The sequence below is a fragment of the Chlorocebus sabaeus genome, chromosome 1 (assembly GCF_047675955.1).
Source record: "Chlorocebus sabaeus isolate Y175 chromosome 1, mChlSab1.0.hap1, whole genome shotgun sequence".
In the NCBI taxonomy this organism is placed as follows: Eukaryota; Metazoa; Chordata; class Mammalia; order Primates; family Cercopithecidae; genus Chlorocebus; species Chlorocebus sabaeus.
The window spans coordinates 122,368,238-122,394,777 of record NC_132904.1 but is presented as its reverse complement, the minus strand read 5'-3'; the positions used below and the strand labels follow the sequence as shown (position 1 = coordinate 122,394,777).

General features: G+C 48.9%; 1 protein-coding gene across 3 annotated transcripts in view; it reads left to right on the top strand.

Annotated features, from left to right (window-relative positions):
* The window catches only part of KIRREL3 (kirre like nephrin family adhesion molecule 3), a 574,875-nt gene that overhangs the window by 429,751 nt on the left and 118,584 nt on the right, over positions 1-26,540 (top strand). For all 3 annotated transcript variants that reach the window (XM_038004846.2, XM_038004845.2, XM_073022184.1), the window contains one exon: positions 10,707-10,784. In XM_038004846.2, coding sequence (XP_037860774.1) covers positions 10,707-10,784 — 78 coding nt within the window. The remainder of the gene's footprint in view (positions 1-10,706; positions 10,785-26,540) is intronic.

Below are 26,540 nucleotides of genomic sequence, written 5' to 3'. Positions count from 1 at the left end.
GGCTCAAGGAGGATTTCAGTAATGGGAGGGCAGCGGGGTTCCCCGCCTTTTCCTCTGGGTCCTCTCCTAACCCCACCGCCTACTTTCCCTCCTTGCTGTGTGGGCTGGGGTGGGTGGGGGAAGCGGGTAGCTGCCTGGGCTTGGCTCTGCTGTTGGGGAGATGGCACCAGTTCCTCATCCTCTGCTTTTCACTGGCCTCAGCTCCCAAGGTGGCCCAAGTTACAGTGTCCTAGAGGACAGTCCTCTCTGCAGAAATGTGTGGGAGAGGAGAGACAGCACAGAGAGCTGGACAGCCCTCCCTCCTTCCACCCCAGTGAAGGTGCGCAGCATTCCTGGATGAACAGGACCCACCCCACGAGGCAAGGCATGCCCACTGGACTGTGAACCAGGCAGCTGTGACTGTGTCTTGGCTGGGGGCAAGGACGTGCTGTCCGCTGGCCTCTCTCCCTTGCTGATTTTCCACCCAGAATGTGGAGGGGCATTCGCAGCCCACTGGACCTTAGCACACCCCTCTCCACCCCGAAAAACCCTGCACTCCCCACTCGCAGGACGTTTTGTTCTCTCTCTGCCCTCTTCCCTTGGGCCAAGTGAGAGCAGACATCTCCCCCGACCCCTACTCATTCAGCAGCATGTGAGGGGTCTGAGGGCAAGGGCTGGACCTTCCTGCCTGACTCCAGTGATCAATTATTTAAAGTCAGCGTGTGGCCCTTCTGGGACCCTCTCAATTAATCCTCTGTGTTCAGAGTTTTATGTGGGCCATAAATAGGTGACAAGAAGGTTTGTAAGCCCATCACTAAACAGCAGCCCCACCCCTGCTGCCCGCACACCGAGTAGGCAGGCACTCTCCACGCTTCCCCACTTCACTCCACCTCCCTGCCTCTCCAGTCCCTGAGAAATGAGCTCTCCAGGGGCCTCACGCCCACAAGGGCTTCTCGGTGCTCCTGACCACCTGACAGTGATGCCCGTGACTCCATCAGCAGCACTGCTGGGGGGGGTCCCCTCTTCCCACTGGGGTCTCTGCTGGTCAGCTGGGCTGTATGCATGACATTGGGACTGCATCCTGGAAGAAGGGCATAGCAGGCCTGGGCTCTGGCACCAAATGGGCCTGGGTTCTAATCCTGGGTCCTCCGTTTCCCAGTTGTGTGACTTTAGGAAAATTGCTTGACTTCCCTGAGCCTCACCTGTACAGCAAAGCTAATAATCCATACATTCACCAATCTGTGCAAAGACTAATTTCACAAATCAATCTTGTATATATAATCTCTTATTGGGTCTCTGGCTTTGCAAAATCTTGGCTTCAAAAGAACTGTAGGGGCTGGGGAAGGGAATACTTGGAGGCAGGCCAGGACTTTGCCTGCCTCCTTTTTGCCTTCAGTCTTGGTCTTTCGGGAACTCTTGGTCCTTCTAGAAATAAGGAAAACAGAGATGCCTTTTCCCGCGTGGCCTCCCAGCTATGACGGACTGAATGGACCAGGCTGAGCCTCCCCAGGGGTAGGACACACAGCTGTCGAGCATCTGGCCCCATTCAAACACTAGTCACGACTCCCAACTTGCTCTTAGGAAAAGTCTAACAGCCCTCAGGCATGTGGCTTTTGGCAGCTCCTGTTCCTCACAGGGTGAGTGGAAGACAGACTGGAGGACAAGAATGGCCTTCACGATCCTGTTTCTCTGTTCCCCCACCTAGCAAGTAACTCACTGGGATCAGACACCTTAAGTCAGAAACGGGCTGAGGCATCCTTGTACATGGGATAAAACTGTTTGCCATAAAATTCTTTAACCAACATTATTTAACATCCCCCACCCTCCACCCCTCTCACAAAGGGATTATACTGGAAGTCCAAAGAATCTCATTCATGATTAGCTTTACTAACCTCAGCACTTACTAGCTATGTGACCTTGGGGAAGTTACGTAACCTTTTGGATCCTCAGTTTCCTTTCTGTCAAATAGGAATAATAACAGCACTTACCTTATAGAGTTTTGATGAGGAATAAAGAAGGTAAGGCATGTAAAGTGCTTAGCCCAGAGACTAATGAAGCATAACAATCAGAACATGGGAGCTTTCATTGTGATGGTCAACTACATGAACTTGGTCCCAGGTGGGCAGACCCTTGGTGATGCTGGCCAAGGGAGAGGGGCAAGGCTGGGCTGCACCCAGCCTCCACAGGGAGTAACCAGTGTCCCACTTTCCGTGTACAGAGGAGTGGGGTGAACTCTGCCAACCTTGGGTCCCATGTTGATGGCCAAGTGCCCCAGAGAAAGCTGATGGCTGTGTTGGAATTCCAGGCCATTCATCAGTTGGGAGAAAGATCCCAGGCAGTGTCTGAGGGTAGAGGAGGAACCCAGCCCTCCAAGGAGAGAAAGATGACAAGAGCTAGGCAAGGTGTCAAAAACCCAGCCCAAAGGGCTGAGACTCCGAATTAGTTAGGAGTCGAATCTCACAGAGAATGGAGACAGAGCATGGCATGACGCACCAACAAGCACCAACATAGAGGCAGGTGTATGGCAAGCCTCACCACTCACCAGCTGTGGGACTCAGGACAAACTCCTCACTCCTCTAAAATGTCAGTTTCTTGCCAAATAACAAGGAGAATAACATCTGTGATCATAAAGGTGTTGTGAGGGTGAAATAAGATGAGAAAAGTTAATGCCCATTGTGGCTCAGTAAATGTCTGCCATCTTTTTTCCCACCTGAGATGTACAGACTTAAGCCAGTAAGCAGAGATTCGAAGAAGCCAAAGGATAGATGACCACATGGGCATGTAGATTTCCTGCAGGCACACAGAATCTGAGACATAACAGCACAGATAATTCTAGACCCCACAGCTGGTGGTGAGGAGTTGCTAATAATGCCTGCCTTGGCCGCATGGGGGATGGAGCTGTGCCAGCCAAATAATGGCATGGCTGGAGCAGGCTGGAGAAGGCAGGGCTGGCAAAGGGTTACCCCAGTGTTACAGTGTTAAGCACTTCCACTGCCTACCAAGCTGTAAGGTGCTGATTGGCATGTGATCAGCAGGTGTGTGAGGGAAACTTGCTACCTGTGGGAGCTAGTGAGAGGGGCTGGCGGGTCACAACAACTTTTTGGAATTATCACAAATGATTGTCAACTCTTCCTAACTGACAATAACTTGACATGAAATGTTATAGAACTCATTATTTCAAAAACTTAATTTAAGACCACAGCTGTTTCAGATTCCTCTTATATGAATTTAATTGGTACGTAATAGCATAGTTAATTAAATACAAATCAATAGTTTAAAACAACTAATTGATACTTAATATGAATGGGGAAAAACTTGGTTCTAGTATAATTAACTCATATGAAATAAGCAATGAAGTAACAATTATGTCTTTACAACAACGTAAAGTTTATAGTTATTTAATAAACTTAGAATTAGCAAGCAATGAGATCCAAAAATTATAAAACAGGTATTATTGGGCTATTAAACATTTATCACTTGTCCTCGAGGTCCAGGGCCAGACACTAGTCAGGATTAATATACCTTTGCTACTCCACTCTTCAGGCCTCTTTATGATAGAGGTTGATCAGAAAATTATGATCTTTGCATGATGTATGGACATCATTATTGCCTGGGATGTGAGTAATTACGCTGAAAATAGGAGTAGGCAGAACCGATGCGGAAAGCAGTTATCACAATCAAAGTGAAAACTTTCCAAACAGGAGTACCCCAGGATTCTGCAATCAGCATGGCATTGCTGGGCAGAATGGCTACTGATGGCTGTTGATAGACAATAACCAATGAGAGAGACCACTGGTAGACACCCAAAACAAAGACGAAACTAGGGACAATCTCCAGCCTTCAAGGCCTTTTGCAAGGGCCTCCCACACCATCCCACAGCCTGAAGCTCTCTTTTCCTCGTTGGGACTCCTGCAGTAAGAATTGCCATTCATGCAGAAATAACTTGCATGCTGCCTCAAGACTTTCTTTACCAAACTATTACCTGTCTCTGACTTTTAGTTACCTTTTCACAAGTATATGTCTTGTATAGCCAACTGGATTATAGTATCTTTGGGCTAGAAAGTTTGCCTACTGTTTTTTTCTCTTGCACATAGTGCCTAGCACTTAGTGGCCTCTTTGTGAGTGTCTGTGCTTTGAACTTTATACCAGTCACATTAATATGTCCTGGTTCCAGAGGGGCAGGATTAATACTTGTAGCAGAGTCTACCCATGGGATCCAACTGCTGTTTCCCCCAACAAAATGTTTACCCTCTGAGGTCAATGCAGCTGGTTAAAAATATTTCTTCAGCCTGGAACTCCTTCTCACATGATCATCCAAGTCCTCTTCACTTTAGAACCTTGTCGCCTCAAACACAGGAAGTCCAGAAATGTACCATTATCACCTGTGACTTAATAGGCTTCCTTTGTCATCACCCTACTCTGATACAGACATCATTCTTTGTCCAATATGTCCAACAAAAGACACTGGGGTCATCCTTGCCCTCTTCCTCTGCTTCACCCACTCTGTCACTTAGCACCGCTGTCTCTTCCTGGAATGTCTCTGATTCATCATTTCCTCTCCATTCCCAAGCCCTCTGGTCCCTTGGCCTCTCCCATGACAGCCACCTGGCTGGTCTTCCTGACTGGCCTCACATTTCCAGTCTATGTCACTGGTAGCTACATGCCAACCTGGGAAGTATGCCACCTAATAGTTCATTATGTCTCCATGGAGAACTCACTCTACCTCTCTGCATCTCCACTTTCATATCCGAAGAAGGAAAAAAGGAGGGGGGTAGAATTTGATGATCTCTAAACCGCACTTTGGTATTTTGTTTCTACTTATTGAACTCACCCTTATTAGGTACTTCATTCTGGGCACTTCTGCCCATGTGTCGGCTCATTTGCTTTTCACATGAATGATGTGAGGAGGGTCTCAGTATTAGAATTGATGTTTTATAGATGAGGAAACTAAAGCTCAGAGAAGCCTGAGAGTTGCTCACTGGTAAGTGCTGGAGCACGGCTCCAGCCAGCTCTGTTAGTTCTGAAGCCTCCCCTGCCCCATGTGGCCTCCCTGTGAGTCCAACCAAGTCCAGCTGGTGTCTCCTCCAGATGATCTCAGGCACTGTCTGGGGAATGGGAGCTATTTTCTCAGCCCCTCCCCTGCTCTCTGTGTCAGCATGGCAGGGATGAATGTCAGGATAAAACTGAGGGTTCTTCCCTTGCTTTCTGATCTCTGGCCATCTTCAGAGAGTGGGAAGAAGCAGGAGAGGCAAGCCCACCATCTCCCACCCAGAATATGGCAGCAGTCTCCCAGCCGGCCTCCCTTCTCTGAGCTCATCTCCTCCCATCCATCATCTGCACCAGTGCTGAAGGGATCTTTATGAAATGCAAGTCTCACCCGTCTTTCCCCTGCCTAGCATTCTGCGTGGCTCCCCACCTCCTTTAAGAGAGAGCCCAAACTCCTGGGTGAGGCTCATTGGCTGCTCCAGGATCTGGTCCCTGGCTAGATCTCCTGCCTCATCTTTTTTCTTCTGCTGCAGCCACACGAAACTGCCTGCCAATAATATTCTGTTTCTTGTTTGATAGACTTCCCGGGATGTGCTCAAGTCTACTAGCTTTAGGTGGGAAGAGGTTAGTCTTTAGCAAGCACACCTGAACTATTATGACTGGGCAAGTTGGGGACAGGACAGGAAGGCCTCCCACAAGCAGCCATCCAGATGCACTTGATGGCCTCAGAAATGGTGCGGTAGCAGAGGCTGGTGCCTGTCTGTTGTCACTGGCTCCATCTGCAGTTACTTGAGGGTACATTAGTGTCTGAACAGGGCAACCGGGCAACCAGCAACTGCTGTCCTGGCCAACACGGTCCTCACCCTGGAAGCAGGAACACTAATGGCATTCCAGCTTGCTGCTGGGTGCCGGGCGTGCAGACACGTAACCAGCCTTCTCTCCCCACCTACCCTCTTTCCTGTCTCTTGTAGCTGCCTCCCCCATCAGATCTTACCCACCCTGGTAGCCGCTCCCTAGTCACCTGGGGTCTCCTTAGCAGGGTGTGATGCTGCTCCCCGAAGGCAGCTTTGTGCCCTGGGGGGTGGGTTCCAGAGAACCATGGCCAGTGGAAATTGCCAGGCCTCAGAGAAGACCCACTCCTCCCTGTCCTGTCTGTATTCATTTGCTAGGGCTGCTGTTACAAAGCGCCACCAGCTGTGGGGCTTAAACAACAGAAATGTATTGCCCCACAGTTCTGGAGCCTAGAGGTCCAAAGTCATAGAGTTGGTTCCTTCTGAGGGCTGCGAGGGAAGGATCTGTCCCAGGCACCCTCTTTGGCTTGCAGATGGCTGTCTTCAAGTTTATATGGCGTGTCCCTGTATATGTGCCTATCCCTAGATTTTCCTCTTCATAAGGACATCAGTCATAGGATAAAGGTCCATCCTAATGACCTCATTATAACATGATCACCTCTACAAAGTTCCTATCTCCAAATAAGGGCACACTCTGAGGGACTGGGATTAGGACTTCGATGTATGAATTTGGTGCAGGAGGGGAATGCAGAACTAGGTTATTAGGAGAGTGAGGAATTCGACCCATAGCACCATCCCAGCCCACACCACTGATCTGTGCTCTAGTCTCTGGTTTGTCTTGATTTGCAGCATCTGCAGCCCTGTGACCCTGTACTTTACCCTGAGAACCAAGCCAGAAATCAGCCGTGGGTTCCAGCATGGGCACTATTGCCACTAGTGCATTGGCCTTAAACTGTCACTTTACTTCTGAGCCTCAATTTGTGAAACCAAAATGGAGGAAATAATTTCTGACTTGCCTATGTCACAGAACTACTTACTGTGAGCATCTAAAAAGAAAGGGAATATGACAGCATCATTAAAAAATAAGTATCCCACAAATATGAAATAATACCACTGTATCACTACATTACTAGTAACAATGAAGAAATTCTAAGGCTAGAAAACATCCCATCTGCACCTTCTGAAATGGAAGAAAACCCATCCCATTTAAAAAGCCATCCCCTTTTATTCCTCCCAGGAGGAAATCCCACTATGTTCTCTAGGCTTCTCTTTCTATAAGCTACAAGTTTCATTCACTCTACAACCAACCTCCACTAACCTAAAAACATTGTACTACAGTGAAGCCCACTTACTTTCATTCTGACCTAAGTCAAAGGGAATGCTTCGCTGCCCCTTATTTTGTAACCAGCCCTTTCATTAAGCCAGCAGACTTTTCCTGAGCACTTGCCATGTGTCAGGCAGTGTGCTTGGTCCTATGGGCTCAGAGCAGGAGAAGGCACAGTCCTGACACTTCTATTGCTTAGAGGCCAGAGACCAGGAGTTCCCAAGGGCGCAACCTTCTCTTCTCCCTAAGAAACATGCCCTGTTCCAATCCATTTTTCCTTGCACAGGCAGTATTCCTAAAACCTTCCTTGTTCCTGGGACAGTGCCCTCCACTACCCCATCTGCAGGCGACTGTGGACTTCTTTGTCCTTTTAAGCCAGGACCAACTCCTTTCATGGTAATTATTTTTCCATAGCCACTTTCAGAGTATCTGGGTGGTTCTGCCACTGATAAAGCCAAAGACAGCACCCCCAAAGCCTACTTGGAAAAGACCCCATCATCTTACTGTTCCAAAATAGGCATCTGTGATCTGACTCTCCCATTCATCTCCATGCTATGGGACAAGGAAGGTGACAGTCTGATTGTGGCTGGTCTACCTCAAAAAGAGATTCCTGTTCTTTCTGTCATGTTCTATCATCTCTCTCCGAATAACCTAGTTTGGCTTGGTGGAGTCTCCCCAAGCCAAAGCAATTGCCTCCAGCTTCCTCCTGGTTCTCTCTATTGTTAGTACCTTGGACAATATTCACCTCTCCACTTGGGTTTCCAGCCTCTCCTCCCGTCCCCCACTTCACTCCCTGCTGGCACACTTCCTCATGTGAACCAAGTGACTTCTAATTTAGCTCTGCAAATCTCTCCAAAGGACATCCCAGATTTTCATATATGGACAACTAACTAATTCTCACTTCACTCATCCTCCAACCTGCTCGTTCTTGCAAAGAACCCAGTGGCTTCTCCCCACTTCTCTACAAAGGCTCAGTCAGAGAGCCCTCGCACTTCATAAATTTCTGCAGTGTGCTTATTAGCGCCTTGTAATGTAGCCGCCTAAATAATTAAGACTAACCCACACGTGTCAAATTAAATGAGCCAAATACATTAAGAAATTGCCTCATTCTCAGTTTCTTTTATTAATCAGGTTTTTTAAAACTTCTTTTCCTGCTCATTTGTAAAAATCAAACATAGTCAGTGAGACTCTTAGTTATTATATCATAACCGCTTGTCCACACAGCCTCTCCTCAAGCAGTTGCCCTGGGGGGTGTCCTAGTATGTGGCATAGGAGAGATTGAGTTCCCTACCCAACTGAGATAATCCAGATTCAACAGATTGCTCACACTCTCTAAATCTGTAGAAGAATTGTTCGCCTTTCCATTTGCCTGAGCGTTCAGTGACAGTCCAGTAGACCAGCTGGAGCATTGGCCTAAATCCATCCAGCATCCTCTGCCCTTCCTACTCAGCGCTCCCCTGCCTCCCTCCCAGGCTCCTGGATTGAGTTGGGGCTTAGTCCAGGAGCCCAAACTCCTTTTCTTATTAGGAGCCATTGCTGATGTGCTTTAGATGGGCATAAGAAGTCAATGGCAAAAATATAATGGGAATCGTCAGCAATTGTATCATTCTAATGATGAACAATGCGTGTGCAATTATAATGGGCTGGTTAACTCTGCCTGTCGTCAGCATGTTGAGGTTTCAATACAGTCTCCCTCAAGAGGCTATTGTTCCAGGGAGCTCAGCACCTCCTCGCAGCTTGTACTTCCGCTGGCCCCCTCCTGGCAGGCTGCATTCCTGCCTCTTGAAGGTGGTTGTCAGAAAGAATCCACAAATATAGTAAGTAAACATCAAAGGGGCTTTGATCCACGAGGCCCGCGACAGAGCAGGAGCCCCTGAAGAAAGGGCCAAGGCCTTGAATGAGGGAACTTAACATCGTCAATTTGGGCGCCTAAGATGTAAGGCCGTTTGAAGTGAGGGCGGTTTGGCTGAGCCTTCAGACGCCAGTGTGGAGGGGAAGGAAGAGAAGTGAGTGCCTTTGGAAACGGTGCCCTCAGATGTGCTTCTCTGCTCTTTACTGATAGTCAATAAACCCCTTTAAAGAATCAGGAGATCAAAGCCAGCGACCTCCCTGGGCCATGGCGTTCTGCCACCTCCTGCCATGCTTTGTTTTTCTCTAGGGCAGGAGCCCCTGAGCTTGACTTATCTGTGTCTCGTGGACCCTGCACTCCCATTCATCCTGCTATGCTTGGCAGGTGGACCTGGGCTGCAGATGGTGGATGGAGAAGGAGAAAGAGGAATGACCCGCTCTGTCTAACCTCTCGAGCCTGGACATTGACTGGCTGGGTTCAGGGAGACACTTGGTGTCGTGGGAGAAGGTGCTGTGATGCATCACTCATTGGGACCCTCTTTCTCTGAGAAACCAAAGGAAGGAGCAGGCAGGAGCCCAGAAATCCTGGCAAGGGCCGGGTAGAGCGGCAGTCACATTCCCTCTTCTAGAAACCAAATTCCTTATCTATTTACCAAGTTTGTGGCAGCTGTCACATTTGTATGACTTGTATGCTACAAGGTGGGGTGGAGGTCTAATACAATCATGGGAAGTCATTTAACATGGTTGAACCTCGGTGTTCCCATCTGCATAAGATCAGTTGCAGTGGCCCACCTGCCCACCTCAGGGGGTTGTTTGGGGGTAGAGGGGGTCAAAAAAATGAGTGGGCCATTGCTTCAGAACCCATAAAGTGCTTAAGACAAATCAGGATAAAAGCACAAATACCAGAGAGGAAAGCTTGCCTTCTTGTAAGGCAGATGGACTCCGATTTAATGCTCACATACACAATGGACACTATTTACAAAATACTGCACAAATTTAAAAAATTGGCTCTTGCATTTGCTACCTGGAATTGTTATTCCATCTTGTTTTTCCAATTGGGTCAAAGCCCTGTGGAGTCTGCGTCTCTCAGCTCTCTCGACCCCTGTGCTCTAAGTCTACACTTCATAAGTGCTTGATGATGGTGCTAAATTGGGCCTTGATATGGGAAGGCACAGGAATCTCTAGCACCAGAAATGCACCCTCTTTAAAAGGTAGAAAGAGTTCTTCTGCCTATACCTTAACTTCTGTGTCACCTCACTCCCCTAAACTCACACAATCAGTTCTTCACCCTCCTGAGTCACCCACTGTGTCTGCTTGCACTGTTTCATCCTAGACACCACTGGGTAGATTTTGCATCATCCCTGGCAGGTCTGGCCACAGTCCCAAGTTGATCTGAGCATAGTCCCCAAGCCTGAGATACAAAGGGCCTCAAAAACCCAGAGTTATGGTTATGAGCATGGACTCAGAGCCAGACTGCCTAGGTTCAAAGCTCTTGCTTTACCACCTGCTAGCTCTTTCATCCAATGCCACTAACTTCATATATCTGTAAATGGGGATGATAGAAAATGGGGAAACAGGGTTGTTATGAAAAATCAAAATGAAGAATTGCTGGCTTAAAATTATGCCCGCAACCTAATAAGTTCCATATAAATGTTGGCTAAACAAAAAAGTACCTCTGTTTATAAGAGCAACAAGCTCCACAGGCCCCTGCAGAGGGGCATCTCCTAATGCCTGACCTGTTCCCATTCCCAACTCACCCACCTGTGCTTCTCTTCCAGAGCTGGGCCTCCAGAAGAGAGGATGCTGTCTGGTGCTGGGCTACATGGCCAAGGACAAGTTTCGGAGAATGAATGAAGGTCAGTGAGAACCTCCCCATCGTCCCGGGGGTAATTTGGAGGGAGGAAGTTATCCCCTACAGCCACAGGACAGAGGAACCAGGACTAAAACCTGGGACCTCTCCGAAGGGGACAGTGGGAAGACCAGTTTGGTTTCCATGAAGCCATTTGTTCAATAATGTGGGGAAGCATAGTGAATGCCTAAAACACAGGATGCTTATTCAGGAGCATTTTCTTTATGCAATCTTCCCTTCTCCCTTTGTGTCCCCTACTTGTCTTCCTCTCTCTTTCCTACCATTTCTTCCTCACCCCACCCCACAGCCAGCCCAATTAAATCTGGCTCCTATTCTCATTTCTAATCTGGACCTCTCTACCTGCCTCCTCCATCACTCATGTTTCTTGAATGCCTGTTGAATAAACAGCACTATACAGGTACTTAGGAGAATACTAAAGAAGAATAAGGCAATGTCTTTACTCCCAAAGAACTTATCCTTGGAAACCTGCCCCTTTTCCCAACTCCGTTGACCCTACTTCTCACTCTTACTCACAGGCCATTCTGTCTTCCTCTTGCACTGGCTTCACTGGGTCACTGAAGGCTTGAGAAATGTATTGACATTGGCATGGAGGCTGGGAGAAGGAGTTCTGTCACTTACGGGTCTGCTCTAATAAAGAACCAATCCTCTCCATCCCTAGCCATCTGTCTCCATGCAGCTAATAACCCTTTCCATCAGATACCACAGGCTGTTTGTCAGGATTCAAAAGTAGATAAACAATGGCTGGGGATGCAATTTATTCATTAAAGTCAGACAAATGAAGCCTTGGATCCTACCAGCCATGCTTGCCATGAGCTGGACTCCTCCCCTTCCAGGGCCCGGGGCCCATGTCTCCTCATTCCCCCTTCCAGTATGAAGGAGACAGCTCCTTTCTACCATCTCTACCCCCAGAGCATGACCATAGCATGGTCTCAGTGCCCTCTTTCCAAGCTCCTCAGCTGTCTCTCCTCCCAACCCCGACCACGACACCCACATCCCCATGCGCTCCCCATGCCTGAGACTTTGCCAGCTGTGGGGCCTGTTTCCAGCACCCATCATGGTGACAATCTGACAAGAGTTAGGCCAACACAATTAAGCACAGGAAGTGATCACCTTCCCCATTTGCTGCCTGCCTGAAAGAAGCCAACAGCATCAAAAAGCTACTTCCCATTTGTAGGAACCCCATGACTGAGTACAGCCAGAGTTGGGGGCCACATTTTCTGTATACTGCCAGTCAGTTGCCTTTACTGACTTTTCTCTTTCTCAGCCTCCCCTTCCCTCCCCAACACCACTGCCTTGACAAGACTGCTGGGCAGTCACTTCTAATTTGTGGGAACTGACAGCGTGCCTCTGTCCGTGGTGCTGAATAGACATGTTCTCTTGCTGGCAAAGCTCATTAGAGAAACTCGAAAGAGGTTTGTAGGGATTGGGGAAGCCAAAAAAGTCAGGAGCTGGGCTGGATTTGAAACCCAAAGCTCCAGGTGTCTGACCTCAGCTTTTGGATGGCTGAGGAGATGAGGGGTTGGGATGCAAGCTGAGCCAACATGTGTGATGAGTTAGAAATCTCAACTAACAACTCAGACAGGGTAGGAGGAGGGTGAGGCAGTGGGGCAGAGGAGAGACACACAGGTGGGTCAGCTTTGGCTCTGGAGGGCTGGAAGGCAGAGGTGAAGGCAGAGGTGAAGGAGAGGGAGGGCCCTGGAGGGAGGAGGCTCCTCTGCTTCCACTCCAGCCAGCCTTGCTACCCTAAGGACCACATTATACGTTTCTCTCCCTCTAAAGCTCATGCACCCGAACTCCAGCACGTCTGCAGATAAGAAAGGGCATCAGAAAGCATATGAAGCTGTTTTATAATTATCTCATACCAATACTCAAAATAATTATAATTTCCACATATTAATAATTAAAATGGAATAGCAGCCATGACATAGATCAAGAAATAGAAATCTCTGTCCATGCTACACGACACACCTTGGTATAAATTGAACAATTGGTATAATAGTGAAAAACAATTATTTTTCTCCCAGTTGCTAGGATTAGTGAGATATTAGAACAATTAGCTTCTTCTTCCCTTAAAGATAAGTTGGTGATCATTATATTTCCCATTTAGAATAAATATAAAAGACCTACTTGTGCTGTATTAAAGCATATTTGTTCTGTTTAACAGTATCTAATAGGGTGCCTGTCACCCAGGGAGAAGTGCTTCCCTATTTTATTTGTTTTCCTGTTAATTTGGTGTCCTTTTATTTTCTTCTCTCTCCACTCCTCCCTCCTCACTACATTCCAAAAAATAACAGCTTGAGAAGGAGCGAGAGGAAAATAATGAATGAACAGGAGCTTTATAGATCTGGGGTTTATCATAAGTTAGAGTAATCGCAATTGGTGCCGTTAAACTACACAAAGCAATAAAAAGAAAATGCTATTCAAAGATCATTTAAGGAGGCATGTGATAGTCAGTGAGAGGTTTGCTCTATTTGGGAGTGCTTAATAGCTTCGTGGGTAGAATCTGCAGTCTTTGCAGGAATGGAGGTGGTTGGTAATATATGGAGAGTGTATGGGTGTGCGTGTGTGTTCTCTACTGTGTGGACTCAACACAACTGGGCCATCAAAAGGAGATATGAGCAAAAATCAACAAAGGGCAGGCAAGAAAGGAGGAAGTAAAGACAGACTAGCCATAACAATATCACATTTGTTTGAGATCATTGTCTTCCTGTGATCAAGCACATGTGCTTTATATAGGAACTGCTGATGAGTGATCATTCAGTTATTCATCAAACATTTATTGAATACCATAAAAATAATACCAATTTCTCACAAGTGCCAGACATTGTTCTAAGCACTGGAGCTATAAAAGTAAGACACAAGCCAGGTACAATGGCTCATGCCTGTAATCCCAGCACTCTGAGAGGCCAAGGAAGGCAGATCACTTGAGGTCAGGAGTTCAAGACCAGCCTGGCCAACATGGTGAAATCCCCTCTCTACTAAAAACACACACACAAATCAGCCAGGCATGGTGGTGCACACTTGTAGTCCCAATTACTCAGGAAGCTGAGGCAGGAGAATTGCTTGAACACAGGAGGCAGAGGCCACAGTGAGCCGAGATCCTGCCTTTGCACCCCAGCCTGGGTAACAGTGAGGCTCCATCTAAAAAAAATAGAAGAAGTAGTACAGTACGACACATTTCCTGCCCTCAAAGAGCTCACAGTAAAAATACATCTCAGTGTGTGTCACCTTCACAAAGAGATCCTGCCTTCCACCTACCTAAATTACACAGACACCCCTCTCCCTGCACCCTGTGCTCATCACAACAGCCGGTGAGCGTATCAAGTGGCAGCTATTATGACGTGTGATTATTTATTGGACTGCTTCCCCATGTGCTGTCAGTCCCATCTAGAGAATCAGCTGGAGGAGGGCAAAGACTCCTGTTCCTTCCTCTCCTTTTCCTGGGCCTTTGCCCAGTGTCTTGCACATAAAGAGTAGTCGCTCAACTTTCATTTAGGTAATTAACTAGGGCCCTGAGTGACAATGGAGGAATGTACAAAGTCCCCCGCAGGTGTCACGTAGGTCTTGAAAAGGAGCACCTCAGACAGAGCAGACAAATGTGGAACGCTCCACAAAACGGTCTCCCTGTTCTAGGTGATTCCTAGAGTCTACCTTGGTGCTCACTCTCAGGCTTTCCTTCAGTTCCAGTGCTACAACCCCTTCCTGGGAGGCAGGGTCCAGGCAAGCCACAGAAGGAGGGCTGGGTGGGGAGGCCTTCCCCAGGGGCAGTTACCCTTCTTTCTATACCAGCTCTCCTTCCTAACCCCACCTACTGCCAGCCCATGCTCTTAGGGCATCTTTAAGTAGATCTGGCCTGCTCTCACTGGTTCCTCAGTCACATCTCCAACACACACATGAGCATGCACACACACATGCACACATGCATGCACATGCATGCATACACCTGCACACATGTATACACATGCACGCACATGCATGCATACACCTGCACACATGTATACACATGCACACATACACCCACATGTGTGCACACATGAACACACCCTTCACCTCCCCTTACTGGCCCTCCCACTTTATGATGTTTCCCTCCTGGAGATCCAGACCACTCACCTTCTCAAAGCACATGGCTTCCCCAGACCTGACCCTATTCCCAGGCCAAGTAGAAAGCTGTCACATGTATCAGGAAAGGGGCTCTGCCTGTCTCAGAGAGCTCAGACCTCCTCTGTTAGAACTGTCAACAACCCTAGAGACTACAGTGCAACCCAATAACTCAGCATGGCCCAAGAGCATGCAGCAACTTGCCCGGGGCCCATGGGAAGTGGCTGGAAGAGCCAGGACCACAGTCCAGGGCTCCAAGCACCCAGGGGTCTTGGAATTCAGGAAGAGAAGGCTGAGACCATGAGCAGAGGGGAAGCCTCTAACACTTGAGCTTGGTTTCACTTTTCAGGGTGGTTGGAAAGACAGGAAGTGGCAAGGCAGGGAGGAGAGAGGGCAGAACACAGGGAAAACTTGAGTTGACATGCAAAAGATCAGGGAAGACCTGGAGTGAGGGACACAGACAGAGAAGGCCATTCCTAGGGAACCCGAAAAGCTGGCAGGCCACAGGATTCCTGAGAAGGGAAATGAGGAAGAGGATGTTTAAAGGAGGGAAGAAGCAGAGGCACCCAAGTTTTGACCTCCCCTTCAGCCATCCCCCTGGGGCCAAGGGGGGCCTGCACAGGAGGGTTCTCCTCCCTCACACTGGTGCCCTCTTGGGCTGCCCATCAGGGTGGATGTCGGTTTCCCTGGACTTTCAGCATTGCAATGATGGCTGCTTCAAGAGAGCAAAGGAGAGCAGAAATGCCTCTGGGCGCTGTCCCTTTCATCTTTCAGGGCGAAACACTTGTGAGTGATTAGCAAAGGCAGCTTCTGCTTGCTGGAGACCTCTAGCCGTCTGTGGAAGAACTGGCGCACCCAGGAAGGGGAAGGCTGGTTCCATAAATAACTAGCAGCCTCTTGTATGGCCCACAGCTCCTGAACAGCACCATGGTCCCAGTCCAGGCTCTGTGTGCAAATGCCCCTCGCCAGCAGCACGTATCCTCACCTCCAAGCCTTACAGGGGAGTCAGAGCCCTGGGAGGTTGGGAATCTGGCTTCTTTGACAGCTCTAAAATTATTTATGATGGCGTGAGAGCCTGTTCTTTCTGCACCCTTGTACACTAATTTAAAAAAAAATGAGTCTAAAGCATCTACTGTTTCCTGCCTATAGAAAGAGAGGTGCCACTCAGCTGGGATGTGTAGTGGGAGGAGCACCTAAGAGTGAGGAGCAGGCTGTGTGAGCTTGGACAAGTCCCTAGACACTCAGATCTCAACCTTCTCATATGCAAAATGGAATCATGTTGCATAAGATGACCTGTATGTCTCTAAAATGTGATGATTCAAAAATCTATCTTGACTCTCAACACCCAGCCCACACCCTGTTCTCACAGCCCATCCCATAATTTTAAATGTCTTGGTCACCAAAGGAACCAGGAGAAAAAAGTCAATGGACTGGCTTTCCTTGGGAGCCTCTGAAGGTGGATCCGTGTTTCTTTCTCCCATCTGTCATTAAGGGTGAACTCAGGTCATATCAGCTGTACGCTGGGTGGCAGGGCAAGAGTCTGGCAGGCCTGTGGGATGGGCTGTGCTTTTTTCAGGGCAGAGGGGAAGCAGGAGGCCAGGGTCCTTGGCCTGGGGACCTGACCCAGGGGTGAGCGGGCTTCCCTGCTGCCGGCAGCTCTTCTCATTCTGTTGCAGCCGTACAGTCTGGCTCACGCTAAGGGCCGCAGTCATTTTCCTGAGCCCATTCCTCCACTGCCTGCCGAGCCCCGGGGATGTTGGCTAATACCGTCATTTTGTTAGTTGGGGCTTTGGGGTGCATTTTTTTCTAACTCCATTTTTCTTACTGATGTGTTTTCTTCCACTGGGGCTGCAAAGCCTGTTATTTGTATAATGTCCCTGTTTATTATTTATGGCAAGACTCAGATTTCCAGGGCACTTTATGATTGTTATTTAATTCGCTTGGTGTCTTGGAACAAGAGACCTGCCGTTTCCACTCTCCAGCCAGGATCTGAGGGAACATTCCAAAGCTTTTTCTCAGCCCATTCCTCCAGCCACCTTTCCTACCAGGAGTCCTGCCTCTCTTAGACTGTGGATGCCTATGCTACAGACCCTGCCAAGTTCCTTTTTTTTTTTCTTTTTTCTTACTGAAACAAGGCTTCATTCCGCTAGAGGACAGTGGAACCATCACGGTCACTATAGCTTCCAATTCCTAAGCTCAAGCAATCATCTCACCCCAGCCTCCCAAGTAGCTAGAAGAACAAGCATGCACCACCAGACCCAGCTAATTTTTTAAATTTTTGTAGAGACAGTGCCTCACTATGTTGCCCAGACTGGTCTCAAATCCCTGGCCTCAAGCAATCCTCCCATCTGGGCCTCCCAAAATGCTAGAATTACAGACATGAGCCACTGCACCCAGCCAAAGTTCCTTTTAAACTTCCCTTTCCCTCACACTCATACCCAATCCTCACCAAGTCCTACGGATGTTATTTCCTGAGTGCCTCCTGTACCCACCCTCCTCTCTCCATCTCGTGCCACCACCCTAGTCCCTGTCCCCAGCCTCTCTCCCCTGGACTGCATCAGGGCTCTCCTACCTGGCTCCTTGCATCTGTCATGCCCAATCCCCAGGCCGTTTTCCACACTTTCGTCAGAACAGTGTTTCAAAACGCAAACTGGACCATGTCATGTTCTTTTTGAAAATATTTTAATGACTTTTAAAAATATATATATTCAAGTCTGGGCACAGTGGCTTATGTCTATAATCCCGGCATTTTGAAAGGTTGAGGCAGGTGGATCACCTGAGGTCAGGAGTTCAAGACCAGCCTGGCCTACATAGCGAAACCACACCTCTACTAAAAGTACAAAATATTAGCTGGGCCTGGTGGCATGCACCTGTAATCCCAACTACTCGGGAGGCCGAGATAGGAGAATCGCCTGAACCTGGGAGGCAGAGGTTGCAGTGAGCTGAGATCGTGCCACTGCACTCCAGCCTGGGTGACAGAGGGAGACTCCATCTCAAAAAAAAAAAAAAAAAAAAAAAAAAAAAAAAAAAAAATACTCAAATTGCTAGCATGTTCTACAAAGTGCCATGTGATCTGGTTCCTACCTATATCTGACCTCATCCTCCCCTCTTAAACACCCTGTGCTCCAGTCACATGTGCCTTCCCGCTGCTCCTCAAGCAGGGCCCCTGTCATAGGGCCTGTCTACCCTGCTCCCTCTTCTTGGGGTGCTTGCCACATTCACCCCGTCCCCAAACCCTTCACGTGGTAATTCCCGCCATCCTTCAAATCACAGCTCAAGTCTCTGCTCCAGTGACGCCTCCTCCGACCCACCCCTCCTCAGTCAAGATCCGGTTCCTGTGTTACATGGTCCTGTAGAACAAGATCCTTCCTTTCAGAGCTCTGAGCTTAGTTTGTACATACACATTCATACTGCAATAATCTACTAATGAGATGGGATAATCCCCTTGACCCTGTTTATGGGTGGGAACTGGAGTGGCTCCTTTCACTCAGCCTACCTCTGGCCACTCCTTGAGAGAGGGAGAGTGTGAGCGAGTGCAGGAACCAGAGGGAATGAATGCTGGAACCGGCCAGTTGCTCCTCTCTGGCAGGAGCAGCCTCTGTGCGGCCCCACAGCAGTGTCCAAGCTGCTGCCCTCTCGGCATCCAGGTTCTTGTCCAGTGTCAGGAAGAATCAGGTCACATGAACGGATTGAAGGGTAGTGTATGCAGAGGAATGTATTGGGCGATGAACGGGGCTCTTGGCAGAATGGGGAGTTGGAAAGGGGATGGTGCAGGAAGAAGGCAATCGTTCCCTGACACTGCACTGTCTGAAGTTAGCCTCGTCTATCCACGGTCTCCGACGCCCAGTTGCTGCCCTGCTCACCACTCAGCCGCTTGTATCCCCGATGCTCAGCTACTTGGGTTACTCTGCCAGCTGAAGTCTTTGTATGGGCACAGGACAGGGATGCGGCAGGCCAAACAAGCAACATTTGGGAGAAAAATTGAGTCACCTGTTTTCACTAAGGGCTGCAGTTCCAGGCTTAAGGGTGGGGTTTCGCTGGGAGCACAGTTGTTCCGTATCAGTAACTCCTGTCTCCCCTACCAGTCAGTTGTCTCTGTGTGGTCTCCATTAGATCCCAGGAGCCCAGCACAGTGTTTGAATAGAGTAGACCTTGACAGCAAAGTGAGGACAGTAACCTTCTCTGCCCCTAGTCAGTAGCTCCAAGATGCTGGGACTGGATAATTTGACAATCATAGACTTTTAAAAGAAACATTGGCAGTCACCTGGAGAGGAGAAAACCGAGACTCAGGAAAGGGATGTGATTCATCCAAAGTAACACAGGCAGTGGGCAATTGTCTTGGTCCCCAGAAAGTTTACCTCCACGTGGGGAGATTCAATATACTTCCGTGGAGCATTTCCTGGGGCTTATGGCAAACGCCTCTGAGCATCTTCCAGCAACAACCGTCAGGACTTCGGACTAGAGAATTTCCACCTGAGGGCATTTACTCCCTTGCTATGAAATGTTAGCTGTCTTGGAAGGTGGGTGCACAGGACCCACCCGAAATACTCATCCTGTCTTTGGTGATGTCAGAGAAACATTCTAATGGGGACAGCAGTGCCCAGAAGAGTACATAAAATGGAAATGGTTTCTAGAGGATGATGCTGCCTGTGGAATTCAAGGACAAGACACTCTCAGGCAGGGAGTTTCTTCTCCCCTAGAACTGACTCTGGAGCTGTGTGAGGTGCTGCTGGATTTGATCGACACATGGACAGTGCATTAAGAACAGCTCTTGATTGACTCAGGAGCTGTTTGGTTGACAGACAGCAATTCCAGTGTGAATGGACACCAACCTGTTTCGAAGGTTACTACTTTGATCAGAGAAGGTAAAAACAGGTCTGCATATGAACTGAATTGCATGCTGTTTTCCTAATAGTGATGGAAAAAAATGAACAATGGTAGAAGCCTCTGTGTTTAGGTTTTACTGAATCATGGGCAGTGACCAATGACCTGGCCATGTGGCCAGGCAGAAGGGCAATGGAAACCTGGCCTATTAATGGGATGCCCATGTGAAGCACAGCCCTATGGAAATTTGAGGGGTGCATTAAAGCTGAACAAGTCAGTTCCCATCAGAACTCCCTTCGAGGTTCAGAAGGTGACAGGAATCAACATGCAAATAGCCCCAGGTTCTCCCTTGAGGTGGTCACCAGAGCTCATGAAATGGGTAGATATGGAGGCACAGCAGCAGTGTAGAGATGGGCTGAATCTAGACATGTTCCCTTTGCACCCTCTCAGGCACACAATTCCAGCAAGAGCTATTCTGTCTGCCAGCAAGAGAGACAGAGACTGCCGGTGGCTATGTGGAAGATTCCCTGGTGGGAAGGCTGTAAACACAGCTGGCAAGTGAGACTGATGCTGGGGGTCTACAAGTGGGTCTTGTCTAGAATAGACACTGACCTGACTCTGGAGTGGGTTTTCCTTACTCAGTCGAATATAGAAGTGCTCAGAGTGTCATTTATAAAAAAGAAAAACAGAAGATATTGTATGCATTTGGACAGTTGACCATCATTTCTTCAGACCAAGGAACACACTGTAAGCCCATAATATCCAGCAATGGACAGAGAGATCTCCTTAGAGTAAGAATTTGGTAGAGAAATACAACAGGCAATTGACAACATTGGTTGTCTAAAATGGGGAGACAAAAGCATGAAGGGCTGGCTTGCATGCCTTCATAAGTGTGTGCTCACATGCACCATGAGTGGTACTAGTTTCCCCACTAGATTTTCCCTCTGTTTTTTTGGCTGATCTGGGGACGAGGAGGTGGGAAGGATGCTAGATAACTATGCAATTCTTGCCAAGGAAGGAGTACACTGGTATAATGACTATTTTTTCTTTCTTTCCCAACTCAGTTTAAAAAAAGACTTTTCTTGGCCGGGCACGGTGGCTCACGCCTGTAATCCCAGCACTTCGGGAGGCTGAGGCGGATGGATCACCTGGGGTCAGGAGTTTGAGATCAGCCTGGCCAACATGGTGAAACCCCATCTCTACTAAAAATACAAAAAAATTAGCTGGCCATGGTGACAGGTGCCTGTAATCCCAGCTACTCAGGAGGCTGAGGCAGGAGAATCACTTGAACCCAGGAGGTGGAGGTTACAGTGAGCTGAGATCATGCCATTCCACTCCAGCCTGGGCAACAGCGAAACTCCGTCTCCAAAAAGAAAAAAAAAACTTTTCTTTCTCCCCTACCTAATGCAATGATCCCAGGATCGGGGCTGCAACTACAAGTTCTGGAAGCAGAGGTAATTTCTAAGCAAAAAACTGTCACTGTGATTTTAAACCTTATATCAGAATTCCTAGGGCCCTGATAGGGATGGGAGGTGCCTTCACCCTGTCTAGCAAAATTAGGGCTAAGAATAAATACAACTAGGGTGCCTCGTGGTAAAAATAGTCCACTAGTTTGGAACCTACATAACCTTCCCAGATATGAATGGGAATGGACTGAGGGGAGGCACTGGCTGGACTAGTGCTGCCAGCAGCCATCTGGACCACACAGTGGCCGAACCCAATGTCCCTTCCAAAAGTGGAAAAGTGCAGGTAAAAATAAATGACTAGTGGAGAAAATGAAGAATCATACCTGAGGGTAAAGAAATAAAAAATGGGTTATAAAAAGAAGGAAATCTAATACTACATTAACAACTGGAAACAGTCTCAAACCAAAAGAGGACATTGTCTCTTAGCTTCATATCCCCAGATGCCTGGAAGGGGAAAGCTGTGTTTGCTGGGACCACTCCTGGTTTTGGAACCTTTTCTTCAAATCTAAAGAAGGCCTGCAGGCTGGGCACAGTGGCTCATGCCTGTAATCCCAGCGCTTTGGGAGGCTGAGGCGGGTGGATCACCTGAGGTTGGGAGTTCAAGACCAGACTGACCAACATGGTGAAACCCCATCTCTACTAAAAATACAAAAATTAGTCAGGCATCATGGCCTATATCTGTAATCCCAGCTACTCGGGAGGTTGAGGCAGGAGAATTGCTTGAACCCAGGAGAGGTTGCAGTGAGCCGAGGTCACGCCATTGCACTCCAGCCTGAGAGACAGAGTGAGACTTCGTATAAAAAAATAAAAATAAAAATAAAAACCCTGCAAACCTGAGTGGCTTCACCCTGGGAGACATTCATGCAATACAGTGCACTGGACTAATTGTTAAATGATAATGTATATTCTTTTGACATAAGGGATCAGTGGTTGAAAACCAGGGCATGGCCTGAGGTGTTATGATGTATCTAGACATGTTTCTATATAGAGGGGCATGGGGTCGGGGGATTTCATCCGCGGTTCCTGGCTCATAACTCCCATAGCCCTTGCTACAATCTTTTGTCGTATGTTGGGTGTGTTAGGCTTCGGGCAGGCCTCGGGAAACAGGATCTCTCTTCGGCCCTCCTTTCCCCTACCCCATCGCAGGACTCTAATCTTTCACCACCTTTCTGATTGTGGGGCTTAAGACCCTCCCCTGAGCGAGTCCCGCCTCACATCCTGGGGGAAGGAGTGCTTCTATAAAAAGCCAAGAGGACTGAGTTTCAGGATCTTCTAGGCAGCTGAGCATGTAAAGCTTCCTGGAGGGTGGCGCGCCATGCACCCAGGGAGGACGTGGAAGCTCCGTGCCCCTTACTCCCGGTCTCTTCATCTGTATTCTTCGTAATATCCTTTAGAATAAACTGTAAACATCGGGAAGTGTTTCCCTGAGCTCTCCGTGCCACTCCAGCACCTTAATCAACCCCAACAGGAGGTCATGGGAACCCCCAACTTGAAGCAGGTCTGCCAGAAGTTCCGGAAGCCTGAACTTGCGACAGGTGCCAGGGTGGGGGGGAAGTCTTGGGGACTGAGCCCCCAGCCTGTGGGATCTGACACTATGTCCAGTAGGCAGTGTCAGAATTGAACTGAAGGACACTCAGCTGGTGTCCGCTGCTCCCACCCGTTCCGTCACAGAAGTCTCCTGTGTTGAGTGTTGTGGTGAGTGTAGAGGAAAAATGCAGTCGGGGAGAGTTTTCTCCAACATTTCACACCCAGCTGTTATTGTGGCTGTTTTGGTTCTGGTTTTCCTTTTAGCATTGTGACTAATTTTTGTTTGTTTGTTTGTTTGTTTTGAGACAAAGACGGAGTTTCACTCTTGTTGCCCAGGCTCGGGTGCAATGGCATGATCTCAGCTCACTGCAAGCTCCCCCTCCCGGGTTCAAGCGATTCTCCTGCCTCAGCCTCCTGAGTAGCTGGGATTACAGGCACCTGCCACCTCACCCGGCTGATTTTTTGTATGTTTAGTAGAGATGGGGTTTCACCATGTTGGGCAGGCTGGTCTCGAACTCGTGACCTCAGGTGATCTGCCCACCTCAGCCTCCCAAAGTGCTGGGATTACAGGCGTGCAACTAATATTCCTAATGTACACCCTGTGGCTTCGGAGTAGAATAAATCTAGATTCAAATCCCAGGTGTAGTCAGGGCAGGCTTAGACCCCTATCATTACAGATTCTCCAGGCCAGAAGGGACCAAGGTCATCTGGTTCCATATCCCTGCCAAGTACCAATGTAGGTAAAGACTGTGAACATGGCCGTATTGCATGCTGATTTATTCACCAACCATGCATCCAGTGCCCGCTCTGTGCCTGGCACTGTGCATGTAAAAACACAGTCCCTGCCCCCAAGAATACCACTGTCTTTTGGGGGGAGAGGCAAACACATCAGTAACTACAATACAATGTCACAGTTGCGGTAACTGGGTATGAGTAAGTAGCTATGGAAACAGAAAAGGAGAATCCAATCACACCGTTGGCCAGGAGAGGAGTGTCCAGCATGGTTTCTGGAGAAAGTGGTATTTGCCTGAGCCCTGTGAGATGTTTTATTATAAAAGGCCATTGCAACCTATGCTTGAATCCCTCCAAAGACAAGAAACTTGCAGCCTGCCGAGGCGGTGGGCAGCTCCTCAGCCAGGCTCTCCAAACACCACACCCCTTCCACCCCAGAAGGCTGAAGTTTTCTCATTCTAGCTTTATTGATGACAGGGGGACCCAGTGACTTGGACAGCAGCCACTGGCAAGATCCTGGGGTCTCCACTATGCCAACTGCACCAGGGAGGCCTCCTTTCTTCTCTCTGCTGCTTCCTTCCACCCCCAGCCAGCCTCAAAGGCTTCATCACAGAATTCTTTGAGTGCTGAGACCCTCCCCTAGCCCTCTCCCCAGGGTCGGAAGAAAGCCCCAGAGAAGGTGGAATAAATGAAGGTGCTTAATGGCTTGCGGTGCCACGAAGTTTTTAGAGCTGTGCACTGGAATGAGCAGGTTCAGGCTGAGATGAATGATCCAGGGCTTTTATCAAAGGGAGTCAATAAAAACCTGAAGGAGCGTGCCCCGCCTCCACAGAGTGCTCAGGTCACAGTGCTGGGCCCTGCGCGCTGCAAGTAGGAACCAGGGGGCCGCGTTTTACCCCCAACTCCATCTGCTTTCTTCCCCATGCCTTCCTTTCTGAAATGTATTCGTTTCTATGGAAACTGTGTTGTTACTGGTATGGGAGGAGTTTAATGACATTCAGAAGTGCCAAATCAAGTCCATTTATATAATGGTTTGAAATACACATAATGGCCTATGGAATATAGGACACGGTGACAGTTTCAGTAACTGTGTACCGAGTGCGGGATAAATAGAGCAATGGAAGAGTCCCCACCTCCGAGTCAAATGCACTAGGAATAACCGCTATTCTTAGTACTAAAGAGCAGCACTTCTCAACCATTTTTCATGAAAGGATCTCAAAACATGACACTAACCTGCTCTCGGCTCATAGAGAAAGGACCCTGGACCTCAGCTCCTCTGTGCCTGCCAAGGTTTGACCAAATATCAGGTGGGGAAGGTACAGAAGCGTGAGTGTGGCTGTGGATGCTCCCAGGTGTGAAAGGTAGCAGGCATTCTATCTCGTTGCTCCCAGGGCCCACCCGCTTGGTGAGCCCACTGACGTCATTGCCTTGATTGATAGTCACTCCTGTGCTGTTCCTATGGCTCATTACTGCTGGATTCAGAGATTCATCAGCACCTACTGTGTACACAGAGATGAATGACACATGGAGGATGCCCTTATCTTAGCTCAGGCTCCCCTGGAAGCAGACCCTAAGCAAGAGCTCGAGTGTAGTCATTCCTCATGAAGGTGCAGAGGTGCCAGCAGGAGGGTTGGGAATTGACATGGGAAAGGAGGCATCGGCATGGGGGGACCCCAAGCCTGCTACCACTGTGGGCAGTCAGAGCCCAGTCCCAGTGAGAAACTCTGAGAAGTGCTATTAAACACCACCTCACAGCTAGGGCACCCAAGGGGTGGGGTATTGGGTGGAGCTCCTGTGGGGCATGGGTGGAGGGCTGCTGGGTGAGGGTGTTGCCTCCCAGCAGGTCTGGCCTGCTCTGTGTGAGGGCACAGTGGCATCCGCAGCTAAAGAAACAGCCCTCAAGAGAAGGGGTCCAGGCACCGGCAATGGGAGATTGGCCTGAAGACTTGAGATGGTCGGGCCTGCAGATACAAGTGGGCACTGACAGAGTGGGCGGCAGCCTGCAGAGAACTTCAGGTCCATTGGGGAGGTGGGCATATAATAAAATGGCAGAAGGCAGGGTGATGGGAGAACGAAAAGGAGGTAGAGATGACAGGCTCGTGGAGAACTGGAGGTGGAAAGCTGTTTGTTCTGACTGAGGGGCTCCAAAAAAGCAGGAGAAGAGAGACGGAGCTGACACATAAAGACGAGGGCCAAGAGAGCCCTTTTGCACACTTGCACCATCTAATCCTCACCACGTCACAAAGTGGGTAGTGTCACCCCCATTCAGAGGAGAATAAACAGAGGCTCAGAAGATGAGGTCATCACCTAAAGGCACACAGATGTTAGAGTAAGCCAGCAGAGCGCCAAAGCCTGGCCTTCTTACTTCCGCCCTGCCTCGGAGCTTTGTGTCTGGGCGACGAGGATGGGGTGACTTCCCCATCATCGCCCAGGGCAGACATGACTGAGCCCCTGTTGTGGGTCCCTGTTGACTTTTCCCCATGGTCAAGGACTGCTGTCCCCAAATCTCCCACCACGCACTGACCACAGACCCCCCTCGGCCACTCAGGCGGCCCCTCTGATCCTGCCCCAGAGATGGGCTGGGCTGACTGTGCCTAATATTGAGTGAATTTTCTGCACTGCCCAGAGGAAAAGAGAGGACACAGCCTGGGGAGGGGAGCTTCAGCTCTAGTAGTCCCCAGCAGTGGGTCCCCTCCCCTGTCCTTACCCCTGCACATTCCTCTCCCAGCCGCGCTCTAAGCCTCACTGCCTCCAAAAACATGGGGGAGGAGGGATCACGCGTACACACAGGCAGCATTTCTGTAGCATGCTAATAGGTTTTCTGTCAGATGCAGCCTTCATGATTAGACACGGTGGGGAGAAGCTACATGAGGCCTAACAAAATGAGAATCTTTCCTACAGAACTTCTCAGACACACTAATACACCAAAGGCCATGGTGAGCCGCCCAAAGGAGATACGACTCACAAAGTTCCCAAACTCATTTGACCACAAAACATTTTTCCTGCAGCATATGTCAGGACTAGTGTTCCCTGGAATTCACTTTGGAAAATAGTGTTTTAGAGCCCAGATCTTCCACTAATTGGTTGTGTGAGCT